This window comes from Ambystoma mexicanum, chromosome 2p, assembly GCF_040938575.1.
Source record: "Ambystoma mexicanum isolate Mex_15411 chromosome 2p, UKY_AmexF1_1, whole genome shotgun sequence".
Classification (NCBI taxonomy): Eukaryota; Metazoa; Chordata; class Amphibia; order Caudata; family Ambystomatidae; genus Ambystoma; species Ambystoma mexicanum.
Window position 1 is genome coordinate 50,292,634 of NC_090923.1, and position 25,691 is coordinate 50,318,324.

The 25,691-nt window shown below is 53.7% G+C and overlaps 1 protein-coding gene across 5 annotated transcripts in view; it reads left to right on the forward strand.

The window, feature by feature from the left end:
- The window catches only part of PLXNB1 (plexin B1), an 830,120-nt gene that overhangs the window by 621,247 nt on the left and 183,182 nt on the right, over positions 1-25,691 (forward strand). For all 5 annotated transcript variants that reach the window (XM_069643229.1, XM_069643227.1, XM_069643226.1 and 2 more), the window contains 2 exons: positions 5,455-6,375; positions 7,281-7,409. In XM_069643229.1, the coding sequence (XP_069499330.1) occupies positions 5,455-6,375; positions 7,281-7,409 (1,050 nt within the window). The remainder of the gene's footprint in view (positions 1-5,454; positions 6,376-7,280; positions 7,410-25,691) is intronic.

Consider the following 25,691-nt stretch of genomic DNA (forward strand, 5'->3'; position numbering starts at 1 on the left):
TCTGTGAGCAGTTATTACGGTTTAAAAATCATGTTTTCCATGTGAAAGGGATCTTTGAATCCTGCTTCTTTTTTTAATTAAAAATGCTGCTTATCCTTTTGTAATGACAGCTAGGTCCCTTTTCCACATGGCTCTTCAATTTTACTTGAAAAAACAGGTCAGGCCGTTTTTGGTTTTGTGTTTAAAATCCTGCTGTTCAGGTCAAAGGGACTTCTGTTTGGGGCCTTTGAATGCACACCACAGTATTTTCACATCAGTGTCAGCTCAATTTTGGTCATAGCAATTATGGGTTTCTCCTGTGACTGTTACGGACCTAAAATACATGATGTCCCCAATTTAAGAACTTTAGTACTATTTTTCAGACAACTTTAGTACTCTTGTGCTGCCTGTCTGCAATCTGATTGGCCTGCAGTGCATGATTGACAGCAGAGGGGACCAAGCAAAAGGACCTGCTTTTCTGTTTTTCCAATTTTTATAAATAAATACAGAGAGAAAGAAGAGTGATTTCTGTCTGTATTATTCTCTAAAAATCAGTATAAACTGAAAACTGGGAGCCTTACATATAGACCACCAAATAAATTAATAAATAAGGCTATATGGGATTTGTATCGTGCACTTCTGCCATTTACATAAACTTGCTGGGCTGACAATATCTCCTGTTAATTCATGAGCTTTGAAGGTGGGAGAGAGCATGGCCTTTTCCTGCGGTGGGAAACCTAGCAGACCTTCTCCCTGACTTCCCTTACAGTGCTTTGAGGCCCTTCCAATGGGAATAAGCGCTATGCAATTGCCAAATCACATTACATAACTTTCAGTCTGAGGCTTTTTAAGTGAAGCGTGCGTGTGTCCGTGCGAGTTCTATCTGGGGGTATCAGAAAGGGGGCTATAGTAAGACGGCTATAGTAAGACTGCCAGCTCCTCAAATGCGTCTGGAGGTGTGTGTCATTGGAATCAGAGCAATCTATTATACAGTGGGGTACCATGCTGCAAGTGGCTATGAGGATTGCACAATGCAAGATATTTGCCAAATGCATATTGTTTGGAACTGGGCGGTAACAGAATACTGAATAGTACAGCGGGACAGCTTCCTGTTACCCGCCAACATGGACATGCACAGGTTGAGATGTGGTGTGCAGTTTATGAGGTCACTTCCTAGTGGAAAGTGCATGCTCAGCTATTTTTGACCTTTACTCTGCCTAAGGCTGAGTGCCATTGTGGTTGGAATGCCTAAGATATCAGTAGGCGTGCCAACTGAGTACCATTTGTGGGCACCCAAAGTTCTGCCCTGACATAGTGTGATTAGCCTAACTAGCTGTTCCGGGCGTATAATGTGGTCATCTAGGTTTCTCTCCCCCCAGCCCCCCACCCTCCCTCCTTTTCTCTTTTTCTCTCGCTCTCGTTTACTCACACTCGAATGTTCTGTCTCTCTTGCCTGCGCGTTAACTGTCTCTGTTAACTGTCTCGGGGTGAGAGTTGTGCAGTCAGGGGCGTGTTTTCTAGAGCCGCCCCAGCCGTTTCTCATAGCAGTGCGACCAGCGAAACAACACCGGTATCTGTAAGGAGTTTGGAGTGCTGGTTCAAAGCAGAACGAGAGCTGTAGGGACAGAGGCCTCCGCTAATACCGGCATTATTTGGTGGTGTCGCTCTTTACCGGCTTTTTACCGGAAGCTCAGAGCTGCAGGTATATCCGACCACGCACCACCAAACTCGGAGTATACTGCTTCAGAAAGGTGCCACTAAACGTTATTACTGGCACGTTGGTTCCGCACCGGCAGACTCCTAATGAGGCCCGCTGAGTGTGCTTTGTCCACACATCGGGAAACGAGGGGGCGCAGTTGAGCTCTGCAGGGGGTGATGAGTTTTGTGGGGCCGGAAGACCAGGCTGTGGGGGTCTGCAACTGCGTTTGTTATTGTCTATGTTTTGTTAATTATTAGTGTTTTTGTGCGCTGTGATACATGTGTGGGCAGTGGTTCTCACAGAAAAAGGCACATTTTTGTGTTTATACTGCGTCTGACCCCTTTCCATGAAGGAAGGACATTTTGAGAGAGGCATTGGTGTGGGTTCTTAGCAAAAGAATCATTTGAAAATACAGTGCATGTACTGTCATTTTAAGCTACCTCTCTTTACGTACACTTGTCACTTCCAGTATATATTGCCGACAGAATAAGAGGGCTAAATTCTCTTAATGAGCAAAGCGCTCTAACCATTCCTGGACAAACCAGAAAGGTTATTTTCTCATAAAAAGTTACAATTCCAAGATGGGCGGGCTGGCACACTGCTATTGTGTTTCGAAAAACCCCTATGAAAAGGATGGAGTGAACAAACAGCACCAATGAGTGTTCATGGATGCTTTAACATCAAAGAGCATTTCGAAAGCATAAGAATGGCAAATATCTTACTGTTTGGCATATATGTTTTTGATAAAATGGTTGTGTGCTTGAATCACTAAATACACAATACATACTGGGCTTGGGATCATTTTGTTACACACCGTAACATTAAAATGTTTCTAAACATGAACAATGTACACGCATTTCGACAGCTCCCGCATTTGGATGTAAGGATGAAATGGCTGCTTTGCCGTTCAGAAGACAAATGTTTCAGCTACCCAAAACTGATAGACACAGAGAATTTGTGTAGTCTAGGGTCTGCGTGTCGAGGCTTTTCACAGACATCCTGGGATAATTACTACGTATAGCAGGGGTCTGCAACCTTTGGCTCTCCAGATGGACTGCATCTCCCATCAGCCCTGGCCATCATGGTAAATGGGGAAGGATCATGGGAATTGTAGTGAAACGCAGTGCGTTGCAGGTCCCTGACGTATAGGATGTAGCATCGGACGTAATTGCACCACATGACCGGGCAGAAAAGTTCTGTCCGAGTTCGGAGCAACCCCACAGGTTAAGATCTGGGTGATGGTAGAGCCCAGCGCCACCTGGTTGATTGAGGAGCTTGAAAGAAGTATTCGAAGCCACGTGCAGTGGAGTCCCCATTGCCCAGGGTACACAAGTCCACGAAGGAGGGCTGAACAGGACATGCTGTCATGAGGCCCACGGGCGAGTAGCGCTATACAAGAACTACAAATAAATAAATAAATGATCCGGAGCGAGGTCTAATGGTAGACCAGACACTGGGTGTCCCCACTCCTGAAACTGCTTTCGCATATTTCAGGCTATTCTCGAACCCCCACTGTGGTCGAAGGCACCGCGTTAAGGTGTCCAGTAGGGGGCACTTTTCTGCTTCTTCGCTGAGTTGTGCATAGACTTTCTCATGGGAAATATCGTGAGTGTAAGGCAGGTGATGGGGTCTGTAAAGAGCAGGGCAGTGTATGGGGAGTATGCGGGCCAGCAGAGAGGCATGAGGGAGGTGTGAGGGTGGCGAAATGAAGTACTCCCTGAAGATTCCTAGATAAGAAGGGAAAGGGCCAGAGAGAGACAGAGAGAGAGAGAGAGAGAGAGAGAGAGAGAGAGAGAGAGAGAGAGCGAGCTGCCCCTCTGGGTCGTTCCCCAAAGGCCTAGCATGTCTTGTCTTTTGAGACTAGTATAAGGTGATCTACTTCAGAGAGTTGATTTCTCACCTTCCTTCTCTTATAGGTTCCTGTCTGGACATTCCTTGGGGGGGTCCTCATGTAGTAATATATTTTAGAGATGATTTACTTTTTACACGGGGGCATTTGAATTCTTATCCAGTGGAAAAACCTCATTCGCAGCTTCCCACTGAGAGGGTTTCTGTTCCGGCTACTAAACAGGTGGGCCACTGGCCTACAATGGCACAGGCCGGATGGCAAAGACGGGCTCTACAGGGATAGATAAGACCGCTCACCAGGCACGGGCTGAACCCCATTTCCTGTGCCCAGCGAGAGGTGGTGCCACTCAATAATTGAAACCCAAGTGCTGTATATTGAATGATCGACCCTTACGCACATTCAGAGCTGAAGTACCCACCATCCTGCATCCCCAATGGGCCATGCAAGGCTGGGGAAGCAACATGCTCCTGGTCTTCCATGGTCCATTCGACATGTGTGTTGGGGTATGAACTGTCAAAGGGAAACCACGCTTCTCTTTGTAGAAGCCAGCGCAGGCGGGCTACTCAGCTGCTCGCTTAGTGTTTTCACTCGGACCCGTTACGCTGCCCTCGGGCGAGGTCAGTCGTGCCAGTCTGTTGCCTCTGCCACTCTCACTCAAGGGCTTTGTCTTCTCGCTTGGAACAGAAGCGACTCATCTGTAGAGGTTTCAAAAATTTGCTGGCGCCACTCCAGAACCTCAGTCTGTACTTTGACTTCCTTGGCTGGTGGATGAAGCTCTCCGAGGACCCAATGGGCACCCTCCATCGCCGGCGTCCCTTCCGCAGGCATTGCCGGAAACCTTTAGGATAGGCGGGTGGACCACAGGGGATGGAGAGGTGGGGCCACGCCTGGTCGAGGCGGCCGCCAATCAAACTCACATTCTCCGGAACCTAAGCAGTGTGGCTAGTCACTGTGTAACACTTCTGAATACACCTATCACTGTCTGTGCATCACTAAATGGTCATACTAAATACGCACGGCAGGGCAAACACCCGAGGACCCACCCAAAAAGACAACCTGTGGTGCAACGAAGTCACAATAATTCACAATTTATTAAAGCAATTACAAAAATGAAGAAAAAAGACTGATCCCACATGAGCTTAAAACTGAACATTGCATTCATAGAAGAAATTCAGGCGTAAACGTATACAAGTGGTGTTCGAAGATGGAAAGCTCAAAGGGTGGGTACATACATTGACAAAGAATTCATACAGTCACGATAGATCGCAATCTTCATAAGACTCACCAGAGACCCAGAGTCCACATCTGAAGTCCTGTGGGCACCACTCGGCTATCCACGCAGGCCTCTGTCGCATCGTGGACACCGGTGCAGAGGCTGTGTGAGAAGGCAGCACGGGATTAGCATAATTGACCTAAAAATAATTGATCCAATTTATGGGACCTTTTTTTCGATCAAATTTAATCAAATTTATATATGGGGTGGGTAAGGGTATAGATTAGGTTGAGGGGAAGCGGGGGGGTTGCTGGGGTTCTCCCACTGCATTGTAGACCGAAAAAAAGGTCAAATACATTAGATCAAATCTGATTAGGTCAGAAGTTTTAGGTCAAATAGACCCAAACCAGCATCACAGGCGTAGTTCAGTCTCTTACTGTCCACACTCTTGGAGCACTTGCAGATCCTTCGGTAAGGAACCGCGCCCGCGTGCTAAGCACATTTCTTCAATTCCAGGTGATGCACATTTTCTGCCACTGCTTCTTTGTTGGTTTCCTTGCATTTATTTTCCCTCTATTCTCTATGGAATTCCCCACTTCCCAAGTCTCAGATTCCACCTGCACCTCATCTCCTCCCGTTGCCCCGGCCTATGACCGTCTCCTCTTCCTATATACCCCTGTGTCCCTTCATTGCCTGTTTTTTTTCTCCTTCCAGGTGCAGATGCCAATCTCAAGCCCATCTCTTCCTCCTGTTCTTTCATCTGCGACGCTTCCCACCACAGCGCCCCCTACTGCGCTTCCACCTGTAACCGCCAGCTCCACCACCACGCCTCTGGCCATGCCAACAATAGAGCAAAGCACAACTTCCACAACCAACGACCCCACAACAACTACCAGCCAAGCCACTACCACTGTGGCAGTCCCTACCACTTTCTCCAAACTATTGGATGTCACAACAGAGACCCCGTTAGAAACACCCAGCCAGGAACCCACGGTTACGATGGTCCAAACTCTTCACACCACCCCCAGTGACATTCCAGAGCTGGCGACTTTTCATCATACAGACGAACCCACAATCAGCCCTGCAACAGCCCCGACAACGGTGATTGCAACAGTTACGGAGACTCCATCCAAGACAACAGAAGATGTGGTTCCAGTTGGAGCAGAGACACCATTTCCTGAGGAGTTCTGGTCTACTGAACCTCTCACCACACCTGTTGCTAGTACTGTGCAGCCACTTGCACCCGCCCTTACCACAGAGTCTGATGACGATACCACTACAGACAGCCATATCACACTGCCGGTGACCGAGGAGCCCACATCGGCCATGCCAACGCTTCAATATACTAACCAGACTCCAAGTGCCCCCTCAGTGCCCGAACTCCCAGAAGATCTGGACTCTGAACTGAGTGCTTCAAATGTTCCTCCTACGGTTGTCGACTGGGTGGACCAAGGAGACCCAGACGCAAAAGAGGACTGGGAGGACTCGTTCTCAATGGAGAACGACACGTCTCCCTTCTCGACTTCAACGATCCTGTCGGGCGATGGCGACCTTGATGGAGTCTACTCTACTTTTCCCAGAATCCTCCCTGCTGAATACGACTACCAGTACGATTCTGCTGGGTTCAACGAGCTGGTAAGCCCAAACGTTTCTTTTGGTAAATAATGTGTGACATTGTCGTCGTCTGTGAAATTGATCTGACGCGTGTCGATAGAATCCCATCAGATCCACATGGGAAGGTCTGGGTGAAGGGCTTGCAGATGTGCAGAATTCACAGGAATCCTGGGGGTGGGGTGTGGAGGATGGCCAACAGAGGGGCTAGTAAATTGTTTCAGGTGCTTGAGTCATGGTTGCCCAAAGCATCAGGCCCCCAGATTCATGCATGGGACCCGCCTGAAGCCGGGCGCATCTGCCATAAGAATCCCGGCTCCGCTGTTGGCAATTCCCATCTGGAAATTGAATAACGTTCCTGGGGTGACGGATGACAGAGGCCAGGCGGTCCTCGGAGATGAGCGCATTATACACCCATGTCACCATAATGACTGTTAATATGGTGCGCACTGCAAACTGAATTGGATTTTGACGCTTAAATGATGAATTTTATTGTTGCCCAACTCAATTTTACTTGTTTGACCTCTGAATGATGAGAGTCATCTCTGCCAAGACTCATGAATCAGGCCTGGGGGGGGGGGAGGGGAGGTAGTGCTGAGCCCAGTGAGCACTCACCAGCCAAGCTGGCCGCAGTTGTACTGAGTGGGATTACCATAGTATGGATGTAACTTAATTACTCGTAATCAATCCAAAGCATTACTGTCCTACTTAAAGCAGTGCACAGCAAGTTCATATTGCTCAGTGGGTTCATGAATCGGATGCAGAGATCTGCTCGTCTCCTGGGGAACACTTTTCTGAAAGCTAGCCTGGATGAAGGCCTTTCCTCTTTGCGGGACGGTGGTGTCACTCATTGTGCATTGGGAGCTCGTTTCAGTGGCTGGCTCACTTGTCTTTCTTTACACTGGTAATGGTGTGTTGGTTCTTTGCAGAATGAAGAGGAGCTGGTCTGGGGGCCCAGCGCCTGCCCCTGTGTGCAGAGTATCCAAGGCTCCGCTCTGTTGCCCGTCAACGTGGAGCGGAAGATCACGCTGATTGGAAAGAACTTCCATCTCTATCAGGTAAAGGTCACCTTGGGCAGCTGCACCGGGGCATGTTTGACGGCCATACCTGGCATGTTTGGGTGGCGACACCGGGGCATGTTTGAGAGCCACATCTGGGCATGTTTGATGGCTATACTTGCCATGTTTGGGTGTCACACCTGAGCGCGTTTGGGTGCCACACCTGAGCGCGTTTGGGTGGCCACACCTGGGCATGTTTGACGGCCTTACCTGGCATGTTTCGGTGGCCAAACCAGGGCATGTTTGACAGCCATACCTGGGCATGTTTTGACAGCCCCCAAGTTTGACGGCCACCCCTGGGCATGTTTGACGGCCACCCCTGGGCATGTTTTGACACCCCCCCCCCCGGGCATGTTTTGACGGCCACCCCTGGGCATGTTTTGATGGCCTCTGTTTGACGGCCACCCCTGGGCATGTTTGACAGCCACCCCTGGGCATGTTTTGACGGCCCCCCCGGGCATGTTTTAACGGCCACCCCTGGACATGTTTGACGGCCACCCCTGGGCATGTTTTGATGGCCTCTGTGTTTGACGGCCACCCCTGGCTTGTTTTGACGGCCACCCCTGGGCATGTTTTGATGGCTTCCATGTTTGACGGCCACCCCATGGCTTGTTTTGACGGCCATCCTTGGGAATGTTTTGATGGCCCTCCTTGGGCATGTTTTGGTGGCCTCTGTGTTTGATGGCCACCCTTGGGCATGTTTTGACGGCATTCCTAGGGCATGTTTTGACGGCCTTCCTTGTGCATGTTTAGACGGCCACCCTTGGGCATGTTTTGACGGCATTCCTTGGGCATGTTTTGACGGCATTCTTTGGGCATGTTTTGACGGCATTCTTTGGGCATGTTTTGACGGCCATCCTTGGGCATGTTTTGACGGCCACCCCTTGGCATGATTTGACGGCCACCCCTTGGCATGATTTGACGGCCACCCCTGGGCATGATTTGACGGCCACCCCTTGGGCATGATTTGACGGCCACCCTTGGGCATGATTTGACGGCCACCCCTTGGCATGATTTGATGGCCACCCCTTGGGCATGATTTGACAGCCGCCCCTTGGGCATGATTTGACGGCCACCCTTGGGCATGTTTTAACGGCCACCCTTGGGCATGTTTTAACGGCCACCCTTGGGCATGTTTTGACGGCATTCCTTGGGCATGTTTTGACGGCCATCCTTCGGCATGTTTTGACGGCCACCCCTTGGCATGATTTGACGGCCACCCCTTGGCATGATTTGACGGCCACCCCTTGGCATGATTTGACGGCCACCCCTTGGGCATGATTTGACGGCCACCCCTTGGCATGTTTTGACAGCCACCCTTGGGCATGTTTTGACGGCCACCCCAGGGCATGTTTTGACGGCCACACCTGGGCATGTTCCCCGGCCAGACATGGGTGTGTTTAATGTCTCCTGTAGACCATCACTGTGGTGGAAGGTCCTAAAGCACGATCAGAAACGGGTGGATGGGAGCTGTGAGAATGAATGAGACATTAACTACCGCAGATGCGAGAGATATGGACATGATTTGAATATCTTATGGACTAGAAATGCATTAGAGTGCAGTGAGTTAAGATATGAGAGACATGCCCCTGGATACAAATGCAGTAGACAGAGAGGTGGGATATGACAGAGACATTTATATGTCTCAGACATAGCAGTGCAGTGAAAAGGGGAGTGTAGGCCCCTGCCTTACATGTATATGTGTTAATATGATAGATATGTTTTGGAGTGTTCGTTCCCCGGTCTTGCTTCTCTGTGTCTTGTCTCCATTAGCGCCAAGAAGCCCTCGAGCGAATGTTGCGCTCTTTGGCATTCTGTAACACAACATAACACATACCACTAGAGAGTAAAGGGGAGTGGACACATTGGGGGCAATAAACATATGATAGCAGTTTACATGCAGTAGAGGAGGCAGAGTAATCATATAGGTGCCACATGTGAATACTATACACATATAATGTACAGTAGCGAGAGAGTTGTGGGGGAGACATTTGAACACTAGTTAGTGTTTATATATTGGAAAGCAGAGACGGTGTAGCTGATAGGAAGGCGTTTAAATGCTATATGGGTTTGCATACAGTAGTGGAGGCAGGGTGGGGATAAGGGCGAGCCTGGTAAATACTATAGGGGGTTGCATACAGTAGTGGAGGCGGGTATATGGGCGAGCCTGGTAAATACTACAGGGGTTGCATGCAGTAGTGTAGGCGGGTATATGGGCGAGCCTGGTAAATACTACAGGGGTTGCATGCAGTAGTGGAGGCGGGTATATGGGCGAGCCTGGTACATACTATAGGGTGTTGCTGACAGTAGTGGGGGCAGGGTGGGGATATGGGCGTGCCTGGTACATACTATAGGGTGTTGCTGACAGTAGTGGGGGCAGGGTGGGGATATGGGCGTGCCTGGTACATACTATAGGGTGTTGCTTACAGTAGTGGGGGTGGGGCGGGATATGGGCGTGCCTGGTGAATACTACAGGGGTTGCTTACAGTAGTGGAGGCGGGGCGGGATATGGGCGTGCCTGGTACATACTATAGGGTGTTGCTGACAGTAGTGGGGGCGGGGCGGGATATAGGCGTGCCTGGTACATACTATAGGGTGTTGCTTACAGTAGTGGGGGTGGGCGGGATATGGGCGTGCCTGGTACATACTATAGGGTGTTACTTACAGTAGTGGGGGCAGGGTGGGGATATGGGCGTGCCTGGTACATACTATAGGGTGTTGCTGACAGTAGTGGGGGCAGGGTGGGGATATGGGCGTGCCTGGTACATACTATAGGGTGTTGCTTACAGTAGTGGGGGTGGGCGGGATATGGGCGTGCCTGGTACATACTATAGGGTGTTGCTGACAGTAGTGGGGGCAGGGTGGGGATATGGGCGTGCCTGGTACATACTATAGGGTGTTGCTTACAGTAGTGGGGGTGGGCGGGATATGGGCGTGCCTGGTACATACTATAGGGTGTTGCTTACAGTAGTGGAGGCGGGGCGGGTATATGGGCGTGCCTGGTACATACTATAGGGTGTTACTTACAGTAGTGGGGGCGGGGCGGGATATGGGCGTGCCTGGATATGGGCGTGCCTGGTACATACTATAGGGTGTTACTTACAGTAGTGGGGGTGGGCGGGATATGGGCGTGCCTGGTACATACTATAGGGTGTTGCTGACAGTAGTGGGGGCGGGGCGGGATATGGGCGTGCCTGGTACATACTATAGGGTGTTGCTGACAGTAGTGGGGGCAGGGTGGGGATATGGGCGTGCCTGGTACATACTATAGGGTGTTGCTGACAGTAGTGGGGGCAGGGTGGGGATATGGGCGTGCCTGGTACATACTATAGGGTGTTGCTGACAGTAGTGGGGGCAGGGTGGGGATATGGGCGTGCCTGGTACATACTATAGGGTGTTACTTACAGTAGTGGGGGCCGGGCGGGATATGGGCGTGCCTGGTACATACTATAGGGTGTTACTTACAGTAGTGGGGGTGGGGCGGGATATGGGCGTGCCTGGTACATACTATAGGGTGTTACTTACAGTAGTGGGGGTGGGCGGGATATGGGCGTGCCTGGTACATACTATAGGGTGTTGCTTACAGTAGTGGAGGCGGGGGGGGGTATGGGCGTGCCTGGTGCATACTATAGGGTGTTGCTTACAGTAGTGGGGGCAGGGTGGGGATATGGGCGTGCCTGGTACATACTATAGGGTGTTACTTACAGTAGTGGGGGTGGGCGGGATATGGGCGTGCCTGGTACATACTATAGGGTGTTGCTTACAGTAGTGGGGGCAGGGTGGGGATATGGGCGTGCCTGGTACATACTATAGGGTGTTGCTGACAGTAGTGGGGGCAGGGTGGGCGGGATATGGGCGTGCCTGGTACATACTATAGGGTGTTGCTTACAGTAGTGGGGGCAGGGCGGGGATATGGGCGTGCCTGGTACATACTATAGGGTGTTGCTTACAGTAGTGGGGGCAGGGTGGGGATATGGGCGTGCCTGGTACATACTATAGGGTGTTGCTTACAGTAGTGGGGGTGGGCGGGATATGGGCGTGCCTGGTACATACTATAGGGTGTTGCTTACAGTAGTGGGGGCAGGGTGGGCGGGATATGGGCGTGCCTGGTACATACTATAGGGTGTTGCTTACAGTAGTGGGGGCAGGGTGGGGATATGGGCGTGCCTGGTGCATACTATAGGGTGTTACTTACAGTAGTGGGGGTGGGCGGGATATGGGCGTGCCTGGTGCATACTATAGGGTGTTACTTACAGTAGTGGAGGTGGGGCGGGATATGGGCGTGCCTGGTACATACTATAGGGTGTTGCTGACAGTAGTGGGGGCAGGGTGGGGATATGGGCGTGCCTGGTACATACTATAGGGTGTTGCTGACAGTAGTGGGGGCAGGGTGGGGATATGGGCGTGCCTGGTACATACTATAGGGTGTTACTTACAGTAGTGGAGGCAGGGTGGGGATATGGGCGTGCCTGGTACATACTATAGGGTGTTGCTGACAGTAGTGGGGGTGGGCGGGATATGGGCGTGCCTGGTACATACTATAGGGTGTTGCTTACAGTAGTGGGGGCGGGGCGGGATATGGGCGTGCCTGGTACATGCTACAGGGTGTTGCTTACAGTAGTGGGGGTGGGCGGGATATGGGCGTGCCTGGTACATACTATAGGGTGTTGCTTACAGTAGTGGAGGCAGGGTGGGGATATGGGCGTGCCTGGTACATACTATAGGGTGTTGCTGACAGTAGTGGGGGCAGGGTGGGCGGTATATGGGCGTGCCTGGTAAATACTATAGGGTGTTGCTTACAGTAGTGGGGGCAGGGTGGGGATATGGGCGTGCCTGGTAAATACTATAGGGTGTTACTTACAGTAGTGGGGGCAGGGTGGGGATATGGGCGTGCCTGGTACATACTATAGGGTGTTGCTTACAGTAGTGGGGGCGGGGCGGGATATGGGCGTGCCTGGTAAATACTATAGGGTGTTGCTTACAGTAGTGGGGGCAGGGTGGGGATATGGGCGTGCCTGGTACATACTATAGGGTGTTGCTGACAGTAGTGGGGGCAGGGTGGGGATATGGGCGTGCCTGGTACATACTATAGGGTGTTACTTACAGTAGTGGGGGTGGGCGGGATATGGGCGTGCCTGGTACATACTATAGGGTGTTGCTTACAGTAGTGGGGGCGGGGCGGGATATGGGCGTGCCTGGTACATACTATAGGGTGTTGCTGACAGTAGTGGGGGTGGGCGGGATATGGGCGTGCCTGGTACATACTATAGGGTGTTGCTTACAGTAGTGGGGGCGGGGCGGGGATATGGGCGTGCCTGGTACATACTATAGGGTGTTACTTACAGTAGTGGGGGCGGGGCGGGATATGGGCGTGCCTGGTACATACTATAGGGTGTTGCTGACAGTAGTGGGGGTGGGCGGGATATGGGCGTGCCTGGTACATACTATAGGGTGTTGCTGACAGTAGTTGGGGTGGGCGGGATATGGGCGTGCCTGGTACATACTATAGGGTGTTGCTGACAGTAGTGGGGGCGGGGCGGGATATGGGCGTGCCTGGTACATACTATAGGGTGTTGCTGACAGTAGTGGGGGCAGGGTGGGGATATGGGCGTGCCTGGTACATACTATAGGGTGTTGCTTACAGTAGTGGGGGCGGGGCGGGATATGGGCGTGCCTGGTACATACTATAGGGTGTTGCTGACAGTAGTGGGGGCAGGGTGGGGATATGGGCGTGCCTGGTACATACTATAGGGTGTTACTTACAGTAGTGGGGGCAGGGTGGGGATATGGGCGTGCCTGGTACATACTATAGGGTGTTGCTTACAGTAGTGGGGGCGGGGCGGGATATGGGCGTGCCTGGTACATACTATAGGGTGTTGCTGACAGTAGTGGGGGTGGGCGGGATATGGGCGTGCCTGGTACATACTATAGGGTGTTGCTTACAGTAGTGGAGGCGGGGCGGGTATATGGGCGTGCCTGGTACATACTATAGGGTGTTACTTACAGTAGTGGGGGCGGGGCGGGATATGGGCGTGCCTGGTACATACTATAGGGTGTTACTTACAGTAGTGGGGGCAGGGTGGGGATATGGGCGTGCCTGGTACATACTATAGGGTGTTGCTTACAGTAGTGGGGGCGGGGCGGGATATGGGCGTGCCTGGTACATACTATAGGGTGTTACTTACAGTAGTGGGGGTGGGCGGGATATGGGCGTGCCTGGTGCATACTATAGGGTGTTACTTACAGTAGTGGGGGCGGGATATGGGCGTGCCTGGTACATACTATAGGGTGTTACTTACAGTAGTGGGGGCAGGGTGGGGATATGGGCGTGCCTGGTACATACTATAGGGTGTTACTTACAGTAGTGGGGGTGGGCGGGATATGGGCGTGCCTGGTGCATACTATAGGGTGTTGCTGACAGTAGTGGGGGCGGGGCGGGATATGGGCGTGCCTGGTACATACTATAGGGTGTTGCTTACAGTAGTGGGGGCAGGGTGGGGATATGGGCGTGCCTGGTACATACTATAGGGTGTTGCTTACAGTAGTGGAGGTGGGGCGGGATATGGGCGTGCCTGGTACATACTATAGGGTGTTACTTACAGTAGTGGGGGCGGGGCGGGATATGGGCGTGCCTGGTGCATACTATAGGGTGTTACTTACAGTAGTGGGGGTGGGCGGGATATGGGCGTGCCTGGTACATACTATAGGGTGTTGCTTACAGTAGTGGGGGCAGGGTGGGCGGGATATGGGCGTGCCTGGTACATACTATAGGGTGTTGCTTACAGTAGTGGGGGCAGGGTGGGGATATGGGCGTGCCTGGTACATACTATAGGGTGTTGCTTACAGTAGTGGGGGCAGAGTGGGGATATGGGCGTGTCTGGTACATACTATAGGGTGTTGCTGACAGAAGTGGGGGCAGGGTGGGGATAAGGGCGTGCCTGGTACATACTATAGGGTGTTGCTTACAGTAGTGGGGGCGGGGCGGGATATGGGCGTGCCTGGTGCATACTATAGGGTGTTACTTACAGTAGTGGGGGCAGGGTGGGGATATGGGCGTGCCTGGTACATACTATAGGGTGTTGCTTACAGTAGTGGGGGCAGGGTGGGGATATGGGCGTGCCTGGTACATACTATAGGGTGTTGCTTACAGTAGTGGGGGCGGGGCGGGATATGGGCGTGCCTGGTACATACTATAGGGTGTTGCTTACAGTAGTGGGGGCAGGGTGGGGATATGGGCGTGCCTGGTACATACTATAGGGTGTTGCTGACAGTAGTGGAGGCAGGGTGGGGATATGGGCGTGCCTGGTACATACTATAGGGTGTTGCTGACAGTAGTGGGGGCAGGGTGGGGATATGGGCGTGCCTGGTACATACTATAGGGTGTTACTTACAGTAGTGGGGGCAGGGTGGGGATATGGGCGTGCCTGGTACATACTATAGGGTGTTGCTGACAGTAGTGGAGGCAGGGTGGGGATATGGGCGTGCCTGGTACATACTATAGGGTGTTGCTGACAGTAGTGGGGGCAGGGTGGGGATATGGGCGTGCCTGGTACATACTATAGGGTGTTGCTGACAGTAGTGGGGGCGGGGCGGGATATGGGCGTGCCTGGTACATACTATAGGGTGTTGCTGACAGTAGTGGAGGCAGGGTGGGGATATGGGCGTGCCTGGTACATACTATAGGGTGTTACTTACAGTAGTGGGGGTGGGCGGGATATGGGCGTGCCTGGTACATACTATAGGGTGTTACTTACAGTAGTGGGGGTGGGCGGGATATGGGCGTGCCTGGTACATACTATAGGGTGTTGCTTACAGTAGTGGGGGTGGGCGGGATATGGGCGTGCCTGGTACATACTATAGGGTGTTACTTACAGTAGTGGGGGTGGGCGGGATATGGGCGTGCCTGGTACATACTATAGGGTGTTGCTTACAGTAGTGGGGGCAGGGTGGGGATATGGGCGTGCCTGGTACATACTATAGGGTGTTACTTACAGTAGTGGAGGCAGGGTGGGGATATGGGCGTGCCTGGTACATACTATAGGGTGTTGCTTACAGTAGTGGGGGCGGGCGGTATATGGGCGTGCCTGGTACATGCTATAGGGTGTTGCTTACAGTAGTGGGGGCGGGGCGGGATATGGGCGTGCCTGGTACATACTATAGGGTGTTGCTGACAGTAGTGGGGGCGGGATATGGGCGTGCCTGGTACATACTATAGGGTGTTGCTTACAGTAGTGGAGGCAGGGTGGGGATATGGGCGTGCCTGGTACATACTATAGGGTGTTACTTACAGTAGTGGGGGTGGGCGGGATATGGGCGTGCCTGGTACATACTATAGGGTGTTGCTGACAGTAGTGGGGGCGGGGCGGGATATGGGCATGCCTGGTACATACTATAGGGTGTTGCTTACAGTAGTGGGGGCAGGGTGGGGATATGGGCGTGCCTGGTACATACTATAGGGTGTTACTTACAGTAGTGGAGGCGGGGCGGGATATGGGCGTGCCTGGTACATACTATAGGGTGTTGCTTACAGTAGTGGGGGCAGGGTGGGGATATGGGCGTGCCTGGTACATACTATAGGGTGTTGCTGACAGTAGTGGAGGCAGGGTGGGGATATGGGCGTGCCTGGTACATACTATAGGGTGTTGCTGACAGTAGTGGGGGTGGGCGGGATATGGGCGTGCCTGGTACATACTATAGGGTGTTGCTGACAGTAGTGGGGGTGGGCGGGATATGGGCGTGCCTGGTACATACTATAGGGTGTTGCTTACAGTAGTGGGGGCAGGGTGGGGATATGGGCGTGCCTGGTACATACTATAGGGTGTTGCTGACAGTAGTGGGGGTGGGCGGGATATGGGCCTGCCTGGTACATACTATAGGGTGTTGCTGACAGTAGTGGGGGCGGGCGGGATATGGGCGTGCCTGGTACATACTATAGGGTGTTGCTTACAGTAGTGGAGGCGGGGCGGTATATGGGCGTGCCTGGTACATACTATATGGGTTTGCATACAGTAGTGGGGGCAGGGTGGGGATATGGGCGTGCCTGGTGCATACTATAGGGTGTTGCTTACAGTAGTGGGGGCAGGGTGGGGATATGGGCGTGCCTGGTGCATACTATAGGGTGTTGCTTACAGTAGTGGGGGCGGGGCGGGATATGGGCGTGCCTGGTACATACTATAGGGTGTTGCTTACAGTAGTGGGGGCAGGGTGGGGATATGGGCGTGCCTGGTACATACTATAGGGTGTTACTTACAGTAGTGGGGGCAGGGTGGGGATATGGGCGTGCCTGGTACATACTATAGGGTGTTGCTTACAGTAGTGGGGGCAGGGTGGGGATATGGGCGTGCCTGGTACATACTATAGGGTGTTGCTTACAGTAGTGGAGGTGGGGCGGGATATGGGCGTGCCTGGTACATACTATAGGGTGTTACTTACAGTAGTGGGGGCAGGGTGGGGATATGGGCGTGCCTGGTACATACTATAGGGTGTTACTTACAGTAGTGGAGGCAGGGTGGGGATATGGGCGTGCCTGGTGCATACTATAGGGTGTTACTTACAGTAGTGGGGGTGGGCGGGGATATGGGCGTGCCTGGTACATACTATAGGGTGTTGCTTACAGTAGTGGGGGTGGGCGGGATATGGGCGTGCCTGGTACATACTATAGGGTGTTACTTACAGTAGTGGGGGCGGGATATGGGCGTGCCTGGTACATACTATAGGGTGTTACTTACAGTAGTGGGGGCGGGGCGGGATATGGGCGTGCCTGGTACATACTATAGGGTGTTACTTACAGTAGTGGGGGCAGGGTGGGGATATGGGCGTGCCTGGTACATACTATAGGGTGTTGCTGACAGTAGTGGGGGCGGGGCGGGATATGGGCGTGCCTGGTACATACTATAGGGTGTTGCTGACAGTAGTGGGGGCAGGGTGGGGATATGGGCGTGCCTGGTACATACTATAGGGTGTTACTTACAGTAGTGGGGGCGGGGCGGGATATGGGCGTGCCTGGTACATACTATAGGGTGTTGCTTACAGTAGTGGGGGCGGGGCGGGATATGGGCGTGCCTGGTACATACTATAGGGTGTTGCTTACAGTAGTGGGGGCGGGGCGGGATATGGGCGTGCCTGGTACATACTATAGGGTGTTACTTAAAGTAGTGGGGGTGGGCGGGATATGGGCGTGCCTGGTACATACTATTGGGTGTTGCTTACAGTAGTGGGGGCGGGGCGGGATATGGGCGTGCCTGGTACATACTATAGGGTGTTACTTACAGTAGTGGGGGTGGGCGGGATATGGGCGTGCCTGGTACATACTATAGGGTGTTACTTACAGTAGTGGGGGTGGGCGGGATATGGGCGTGCCTGGTACATACTATAGGGTGTTACTTACAGTAGTGGGGGTGGGCGGGATATGGGCGTGCCTGGTACATACTATAGGGTGTTACTTACAGTAGTGGGGGCAGGGTGGGGATATGGGCGTGCCTGGTACATACTATAGGGTGTTACTTACAGTAGTGGGGGTGGGCGGGATATGGGCGTGCCTGGTACATACTATAGGGTGTTACTTACAGTAGTGGGGGTGGGCGGGATATGGGCGTGCCTGGTACATACTATAGGGTGTTACTTACAGTAGTGGGGGTGGGCGGGATATGGGCGTGCCTGGTACATACTATAGGGTGTTGCTGACAGTAGTGGGGGCAGGGTGGGGATATGGGCGTGCCTGGTACATACTATAGGGTGTTACTTACAGTAGTGGGGGTGGGCGGGATATGGGCGTGCCTGGTACATACTATAGGGTGTTGCTGACTGTAGTGGGGGCGGGGCGGGATATGGGCGTGCCTGGTACATACTATAGGGTGTTGCTTACAGTAGTGGGGGCGGGGCGGGATATGGGCGTGCCTGGTACATACTATAGGGTGTTGCTGACAGTAGTGGGGGCAGGGTGGGGATATGGGCGTGCCTGGTACATACTATAGGGTGTTGCTGACAGTAGTGGGGGCAGGGTGGGGATATGGGCGTGCCTGGTACATACTATAGGGTGTTGCTGACAGTAGTGGGGGCAGGGTGGGGATATGGGCGTGCCTGGTACATACTATAGGGTGTTACTTACAGTAGTGGAGGCAGGGTGGGGATATGGGCGTGCCTGGTACATACTATAGGGTGTTGCTGACAGTAGTGGGGGCGGGGCGGGATATGGGCGTGCCTGGTACATACTATAGGGTGTTGCTTACAGTAGTGGGGGCAGGGTAGGGATATGGGCGTGCCTGGTACATACTATAGGGTGTTACTTACAGTAGTGGAGGCAGGGTGGGGATATGGGCGTGCCTGGTGCATACTATAGTGTGTTGCTGACAGTAGTGGGGGCGGGGCGGGATATGGGCGTGCCTGGTACATACTATAGGGTGTTACTTACAGTAGTGGGGGTGGGCGGGATATGGGCGTGCCTGGTGCATACTATAGGGTGTTACTTACAGTAGTGGAGGTGGGGCGGGATATGGGCGTGCCTGGTACATACTATAGGGTGTTGCTGACAGTAGTGGGGGTGGGCGGGATATGGGCGTGCCTGGTACATACTATAGGGTGTTGCTTACAGTAGTGGGGGCGGGGCGGGATATGGGCGTGCCTGGTACATACTATAGGGTGTTGCTTACAGTAGTGGGGGCAGGGTGGGGATATGGGCGTGTCTGGTACATACTATAGGGTGTTGCTTACAGTAGTGGGGGCAGGGTGGGGATATGGGCGTGCCTGGTACATACTATAGGGTGTTGCTTACAGTAGTGGAGGCGGGGCGGGATATGGGCGTGCCTGGTACATACTATAGGGTGTTGCTGACAGTAGTGGGGGCAGGGTGGGGATATGGGCGAGCCTGGTACATACTATAGGGTGTTGCTTACAGTAGTGGGGGCAGGGTGGGGATATGGGCGTGCCTGGTACATACTATAGGGTGTTGCTTACAGTAGTGGGGGCAGGGCGGGATATGGGCGTGCCTGGTACATACTATAGGGTGTTGCTTACAGTAGTGGGGGCGGGGCGGGATATGGGCGTGCCTGGTACATACTATAGGGTGTTGCTGACAGTAGTGGGGGCAGGGTGGGGATATGGGCGTGCCTGGTACATACTATAGGGTGTTACTTACAGTAGTGGGGGCAGGGTGGGGATATGGGCGTGCCTGGTACATACTATAGGGTGTTGCTGACAGTAGTGGGGGCAGGGTGGGGATATGGGCGTGCCTGGTACATACTATAGGGTGTTGCTGACAGTAGTGGGGGTAGGGTGGGGATATGGGCGTGCCTGGTACATACTATAGGGTGTTACTTACAGTAGTGGAGGCAGGGTGGGGATATGGGCGTGCCTGGTACATGCTATAGGGTGTTGCTGACAGTAGTGGGGGCGGGGCGGGATATGGGCGTGCCTGGTACATACTATAGGGTGTTGCTTACAGTAGTGGGGGCAGGGTGGGCGGGATATGGGCGTGCCTGGTACATACTATAGGGTGTTGCTTACAGTAGTGGGGGCAGGGTGGGGATATGGGCGTGCCTGGTACATACTATAGGGTGTTGCTTACAGTAGTGGGGGCAGGGTGGGGATATGGGCGTGCCTGGTACATACTATAGGGTGTTGCTTACAGTAGTGGGGGTGGGCGGGATATGGGCGTGCCTGGTACATACTATAGGGTGTTGCTGACAGTAGTGGGGGCAGGGTGGGGATATGGGCGTGCCTGGTACATACTATATGGGTTTGCATACAGTAGTGGGGGCAGGGTGGGGATATGGGCGTGCCTGGTACATACTATAGGGTGTTGCTTACAGTAGTGGGGGCGGGGCGGGATATGGGCGTGCCTGGTACATACTATAGGGTGTTGCTGACAGTAGTGGGGGCGGGGCGGGATATGGGCGTGCCTGGTACATACTATAGGGTGTTGCTTACAGTAGTGGAGGCGGGCGGTATATGGGCGTGCCTGGTACATACTATAGGGTGTTGCTTACAGTAGTGGAGGCGGGCGGTATATGGGCGTGCCTGGTACATACTATAGGGTGTTGCTTACAGTAGTGGGGGCAGGGTGGGGATATGGGCGTGCCTGGTACATACTATAGGGTGTTGCTTACAGTAGTGGGGGCGGGCGGGATATGGGCAAGCCTGGTACATACTATAGGGTGTTGCTGACAGTAGTGGGGGCAGGGTGGGGATATGGGCGTGCCTGGTACATACTATAGGGTGTTGCTGACAGTAGTGGGGGCAGGGTGGGGATATGGGCGTGCCTGGTACATACTATAGGGTGTTACTTACAGTAGTGGGGGTGGGCGGGATATGGGCGTGCCTGGTACATACTATAGGGTGTTACTTACAGTAGTGGGGGCAGGGTGGGGATATGGGCGTGCCTGGTACATACTATAGGGTGTTGCTTACAGTAGTGGGGGTGGGCGGGATATGGGCGTGCCTGGTACATACTATAGGGTGTTACTTACAGTAGTGGGGGCAGGGTGGGATATGGGCGTGCCTGGTACATACTATAGGGTGTTGCTTACAGTAGTGGGGGTGGGCGGGATATGGGCGTGCCTGGTACATACTATAGGGTGTTACTTACAGTAGTGGGGGCAGGGTGGGGATATGGGCGTGCCTGGTACATACTATAGGGTGTTGCTTACAGTAGTGGAGGCAGGGTGGGGATATGGGCGTGCCTGGTACATGCTATAGGGTGTTGCTTACAGTAGTGGGGGCAGGGTGGGGATATGGGCGTGCCTGGTACATACTATAGGGTGTTACTTACAGTAGTGGGGGCGGGATATGGACGTGCCTGGTACATACTATAGGGTGTTGCTGACAGTAGTGGGGGGAGGGTGGGGATATGGGCGTGCCTGGTACATACTATAGGGTGTTGCTTACAGTAGTGGGGGTGGGCGGGATATGGGCGTGCCTGGTACATACTATAGGGTGTTGCTGACAGTAGTGGGGGCAGGGTGGGGATATGGGCGTGCCTGGTACATACTATAGGGTGTTACTTACAGTAGTGGGGGTGGGCGGGATATGGGCATGCCTGGTACATACTATAGGGTGTTGCTTACAGTAGTGGGGGTGGGCGGGATATGGGCGTGCCTGGTACATACTATAGGGTGTTGCTGACAGTAGTGGGGGCAGGGTGGGGATATGGGCGTGCCTGGTACATACTATAGGGTGTTGCTTACAGTAGTGGGGGTGGGCGGGATATGGGCGTGCCTGGTACATACTATAGGGTGTTGCTGACAGTAGTGGGGGCAGGGTGGGGATATGGGCGTGCCTGGTACATACTATAGGGTGTTGCTTACAGTAGTGGGGGTGGGCGGGATATGGGCGTGCCTGGTACATACTATAGGGTGTTGCTGACAGTAGTGGAGGCGGGGCGGGATATGGGCGTGCCTGGTACATACTATAGGGTGTTACTTACAGTAGTGGGGGCAGGGTGGGGATATGGGCGTGCCTGGTACATACTATAGGGTGTTGCTTACAGTAGTGGGGGCAGGGTGGGGATATGGGCGTGCCTGGTACATACTATAGGGTGTTGCTTACAGTAGTGGGGGCGGGGCGGGATATGGGCGTGCCTGGTACATACTATAGGGTGTTGCTTACAGTAGTGGGGGCAGGGTGGGGATATGGGCGTGCCTGGTACATACTATAGGGTGTTACTTACAGTAGTGGGGGCAGGGTGGGGATATGGGCGTGCCTGGTACATACTATAGGGTGTTGCTGACAGTAGTGGGGGCAGGGTGGGGATATGGGCGTGCCTGGTACATACTATAGGGTGTTGCTGACAGTAGTGGGGGCAGGGTGGGGATATGGGCGTGCCTGGTACATACTATAGGGTGTTACTTACAGTAGTGGAGGCAGGGTGGGGATATGGGCGTGCCTGGTGCATACTATAGGGTGTTACTTACAGTAGTGGAGGTGGGGCGGGATATGGGCGTGCCTGGTACATACTATAGGGTGTTGCTTACAGTAGTGGGGGCAGGGTGGGGATATGGGCGTGCCTGGTACATACTATAGGGTGTTGCTTACAGTAGTGGAGGCGGGGCGGGATATGGGCGTGCCTGGTACATACTATAGGGTGTTGCTTACAGTAGTGGGGGCGGGGCGGGATATGGGCGTGCCTGGTACATACTATAGGGTGTTGCTGACAGTAGTGGAGGCAGGGTGGGGATATGGGCGTGCCTGGTGCATACTATAGGGTGTTACTTACAGTAGTGGAGGCAGGGTGGGGATATGGGCGTGCCTGGTGCATACTATAGGGTGTTACTTACAGTAGTGGGGGCAGGGTGGGGATATGGGCGTGCCTGGTACATACTATAGGGTGTTGCTTACAGTAGTGGGGGTGGGCGGGATATGGGCGTGCCTGGTACATACTATAGGGTGTTGCTTACAGTAGTGGGGGCAGGGTGGGGATATGGGCGTGCCTGGTACATACTATAGGGTGTTGCTTACAGTAGTGGGGGCAGGGTGGGGATATGGGCGTGCCTGGTACATACTATAGGGTGTTGCTGACAGTAGTGGGGGTGGGGATATGGGCGTGCCTGGTACATACTATAGGGTGTTGCTGACAGTAGTGGGGGTGGGGATATGGGCGTGCCTGGTACATACTATAGGGTGTTGCTGACAGTAGTGGGGGCAGGGTGGGGATATGGGCGTGCCTGGTACATACTATAGGGTGTTACTTACAGTAGTGGGGGCGGGGCGGGTATATGGGCGTGCCTGGTACATACTATAGGGTGTTGCTTACAGTAGTGGGGGCAGGGTGGGGATATGGGCGTGCCTGGTACATACTATAGGGTGTTGCTGACAGTAGTGGGGGTGGGCGGGATATGGGCGTGCCTGGTACATACTATAGGGTGTTGCTGACAGTAGTGGGGGTGGGGATATGGGCGTGCCTGGTACATACTATAGGGTGTTGCTTACAGTAGTGGGGGCAGGGTGGGGATATGGGCGTGCCTGGTACATACTATAGGGTGTTGCTTACAGTAGTGGGGGTGGGCGGGATATGGGCGTGCCTGGTACATACTATAGGGTGTTGCTTACAGTAGTGGGGGCAGGGTGGGGATATGGGCGTGCCTGGTACATACTATAGGGTGTTGCTTACAGTAGTGGAGGCGGGCGGTATATGGGCGTGCCTGGTACATACTATAGGGTGTTGCTTACAGTAGTGGGGGTGGGCGGGATATGGGCGTGCCTGGTACATACTATAGGGTGTTGCTTACAGTAGTGGGGGCGGGGCGGGATATGGGCGTGCCTGGTACATACTATAGGGTGTTGCTGACAGTAGTGGGGGTGGGCGGGATATGGGCGTGCCTGGTACATACTATAGGGTGTTACTTACAGTAGTGGGGGCAGGGTGGGGATATGGGCGTGCCTGGTACATACTATAGGGTGTTACTTACAGTAGTGGAGGCAGGGTGGGGATATGGGCGTGCCTGGTACATACTATAGGGTGTTGCTGACAGTAGTGGGGGTGGGCGGGATATGGGCGTGCCTGGTACATACTATAGGGTGTTGCTGACAGTAGTGGGGGCGGGGCGGGATATGGGCGTGCCTGGTACATACTATAGGGTGTTGCTGACAGTAGTAGGGGGTGGGCGGGATATGGGCGTGCCTGGTACATACTATAGGGTGTTGCTGACAGTAGTGGAGGCAGGGTGGGGATATGGGCGTGCCTGGTACATACTATAGGGTGTTGCTGACAGTAGTGGGGGTGGGCGGGATATGGGCGTGCCTGGTACATACTATAGGGTGTTGCTGACAGTAGTGGGGGCAGGGTGGGGATATGGGCGTGCCTGGTACATACTATAGGGTGTTGCTGACAGTAGTGGGGGTGGGCGGGATATGGGCGTGCCTGGTACATACTATAGGGTGTTGCTGACAGTAGTGGGGGCAGGGTGGGGATATGGGCGTGCCTGGTACATACTATAGGGTGTTGCTGACAGTAGTGGGGGCAGGGTGGGGATATGGGCGTGCCTGGTACATACTATAGGGTGTTGCTTACAGTAGTGGGGGCAGGGTGGGGATATGGGCGTGCCTGGTACATACTATAGGGTGTTGCTGACAGTAGTGGGGGTGGGCGGGATATGGGCGTGCCTGGTACATACTATAGGGTGTTGCTGACAGTAGTGGGGGCGGGCGGGATATGGGCGTGCCTGGTACATACTATAGGGTGTTGCTTACAGTAGTGGAGGCTGGGCGGTATATGGGCGTGCCTGGTACATACTATAGGGTGTTGCTGACAGTAGTGGGGGCAGGGTGGGGATATGGGCGTGCCTGGTACATACTATAGGGTGTTGCTTACAGTAGTGGGGGCGGGGCGGGATATGGGCGCGCCTGGTACATACTATAGGGTGTTGCTTACAGTAGTGGGGGCGGGGTGGGATATGGGCGTGCCTGGTACATACTATAGGGTGTTGCTTACAGTAGTGGGGGCAGGGTGGGGATATGGGCGTGCCTGGTACATACTATAGGGTGTTGCTTACAGTAGTGGGGGTAGGGTGGGGATATGGGCGTGCCTGGTACATACTATAGGGTGTTGCTTACAGTAGTGGGGGCAGGGTGGGGATATGGGCGTGCCTGGTACATACTATAGGGTGTTGCTGACAGTAGTGGGGGCAGGGTGGGGATATGGGCGTGCCTGGTACATACTATAGGGTGTTGCTTACAGTAGTGGAGGTGGGGCGGTATATGGGCGTGCCTGGTACATGCTATAGGGTGTTGCTTACAGTAGTGGGGGCGGGGCGGGATATGGGCGTGCCTGGTACATACTATAGGGTGTTACTTACAGTAGTGGGGGCAGGGTGGGGATATGGGCGTGCCTGGTACATACTATAGGGTGTTACTTACAGTAGTGGAGGCAGGGTGGGGATATGGGCGTGCCTGGTGCATACTATAGGGTGTTACTTACAGTAGTGGGGGTGGGCGGGATATGGGCGTGCCTGGTACATACTATAGGGTGTTGCTGACAGTAGTGGGGGCGGGGCGGGATATGGGCGTGCCTGGTACATACTATAGGGTGTTGCTTACAGTAGTGGGGGCAGGGTGGGCGGGATATGGGCGTGCCTGGTACATACTATAGGGTGTTGCTTACAGTAGTGGGGGCGGGGCGGGATATGGGCGTGCCTGGTACATACTATAGGGTGTTGCTTACAGTAGTGGGGGCGGGGCGGGATATGGGCGTGCCTGGTACATACTATAGGGTGTTACTTACAGTAGTGGGGGTGGGCGGGATATGGGCGTGCCTGGTACATACTATTGGGTGTTGCTTACAGTAGTGGGGGC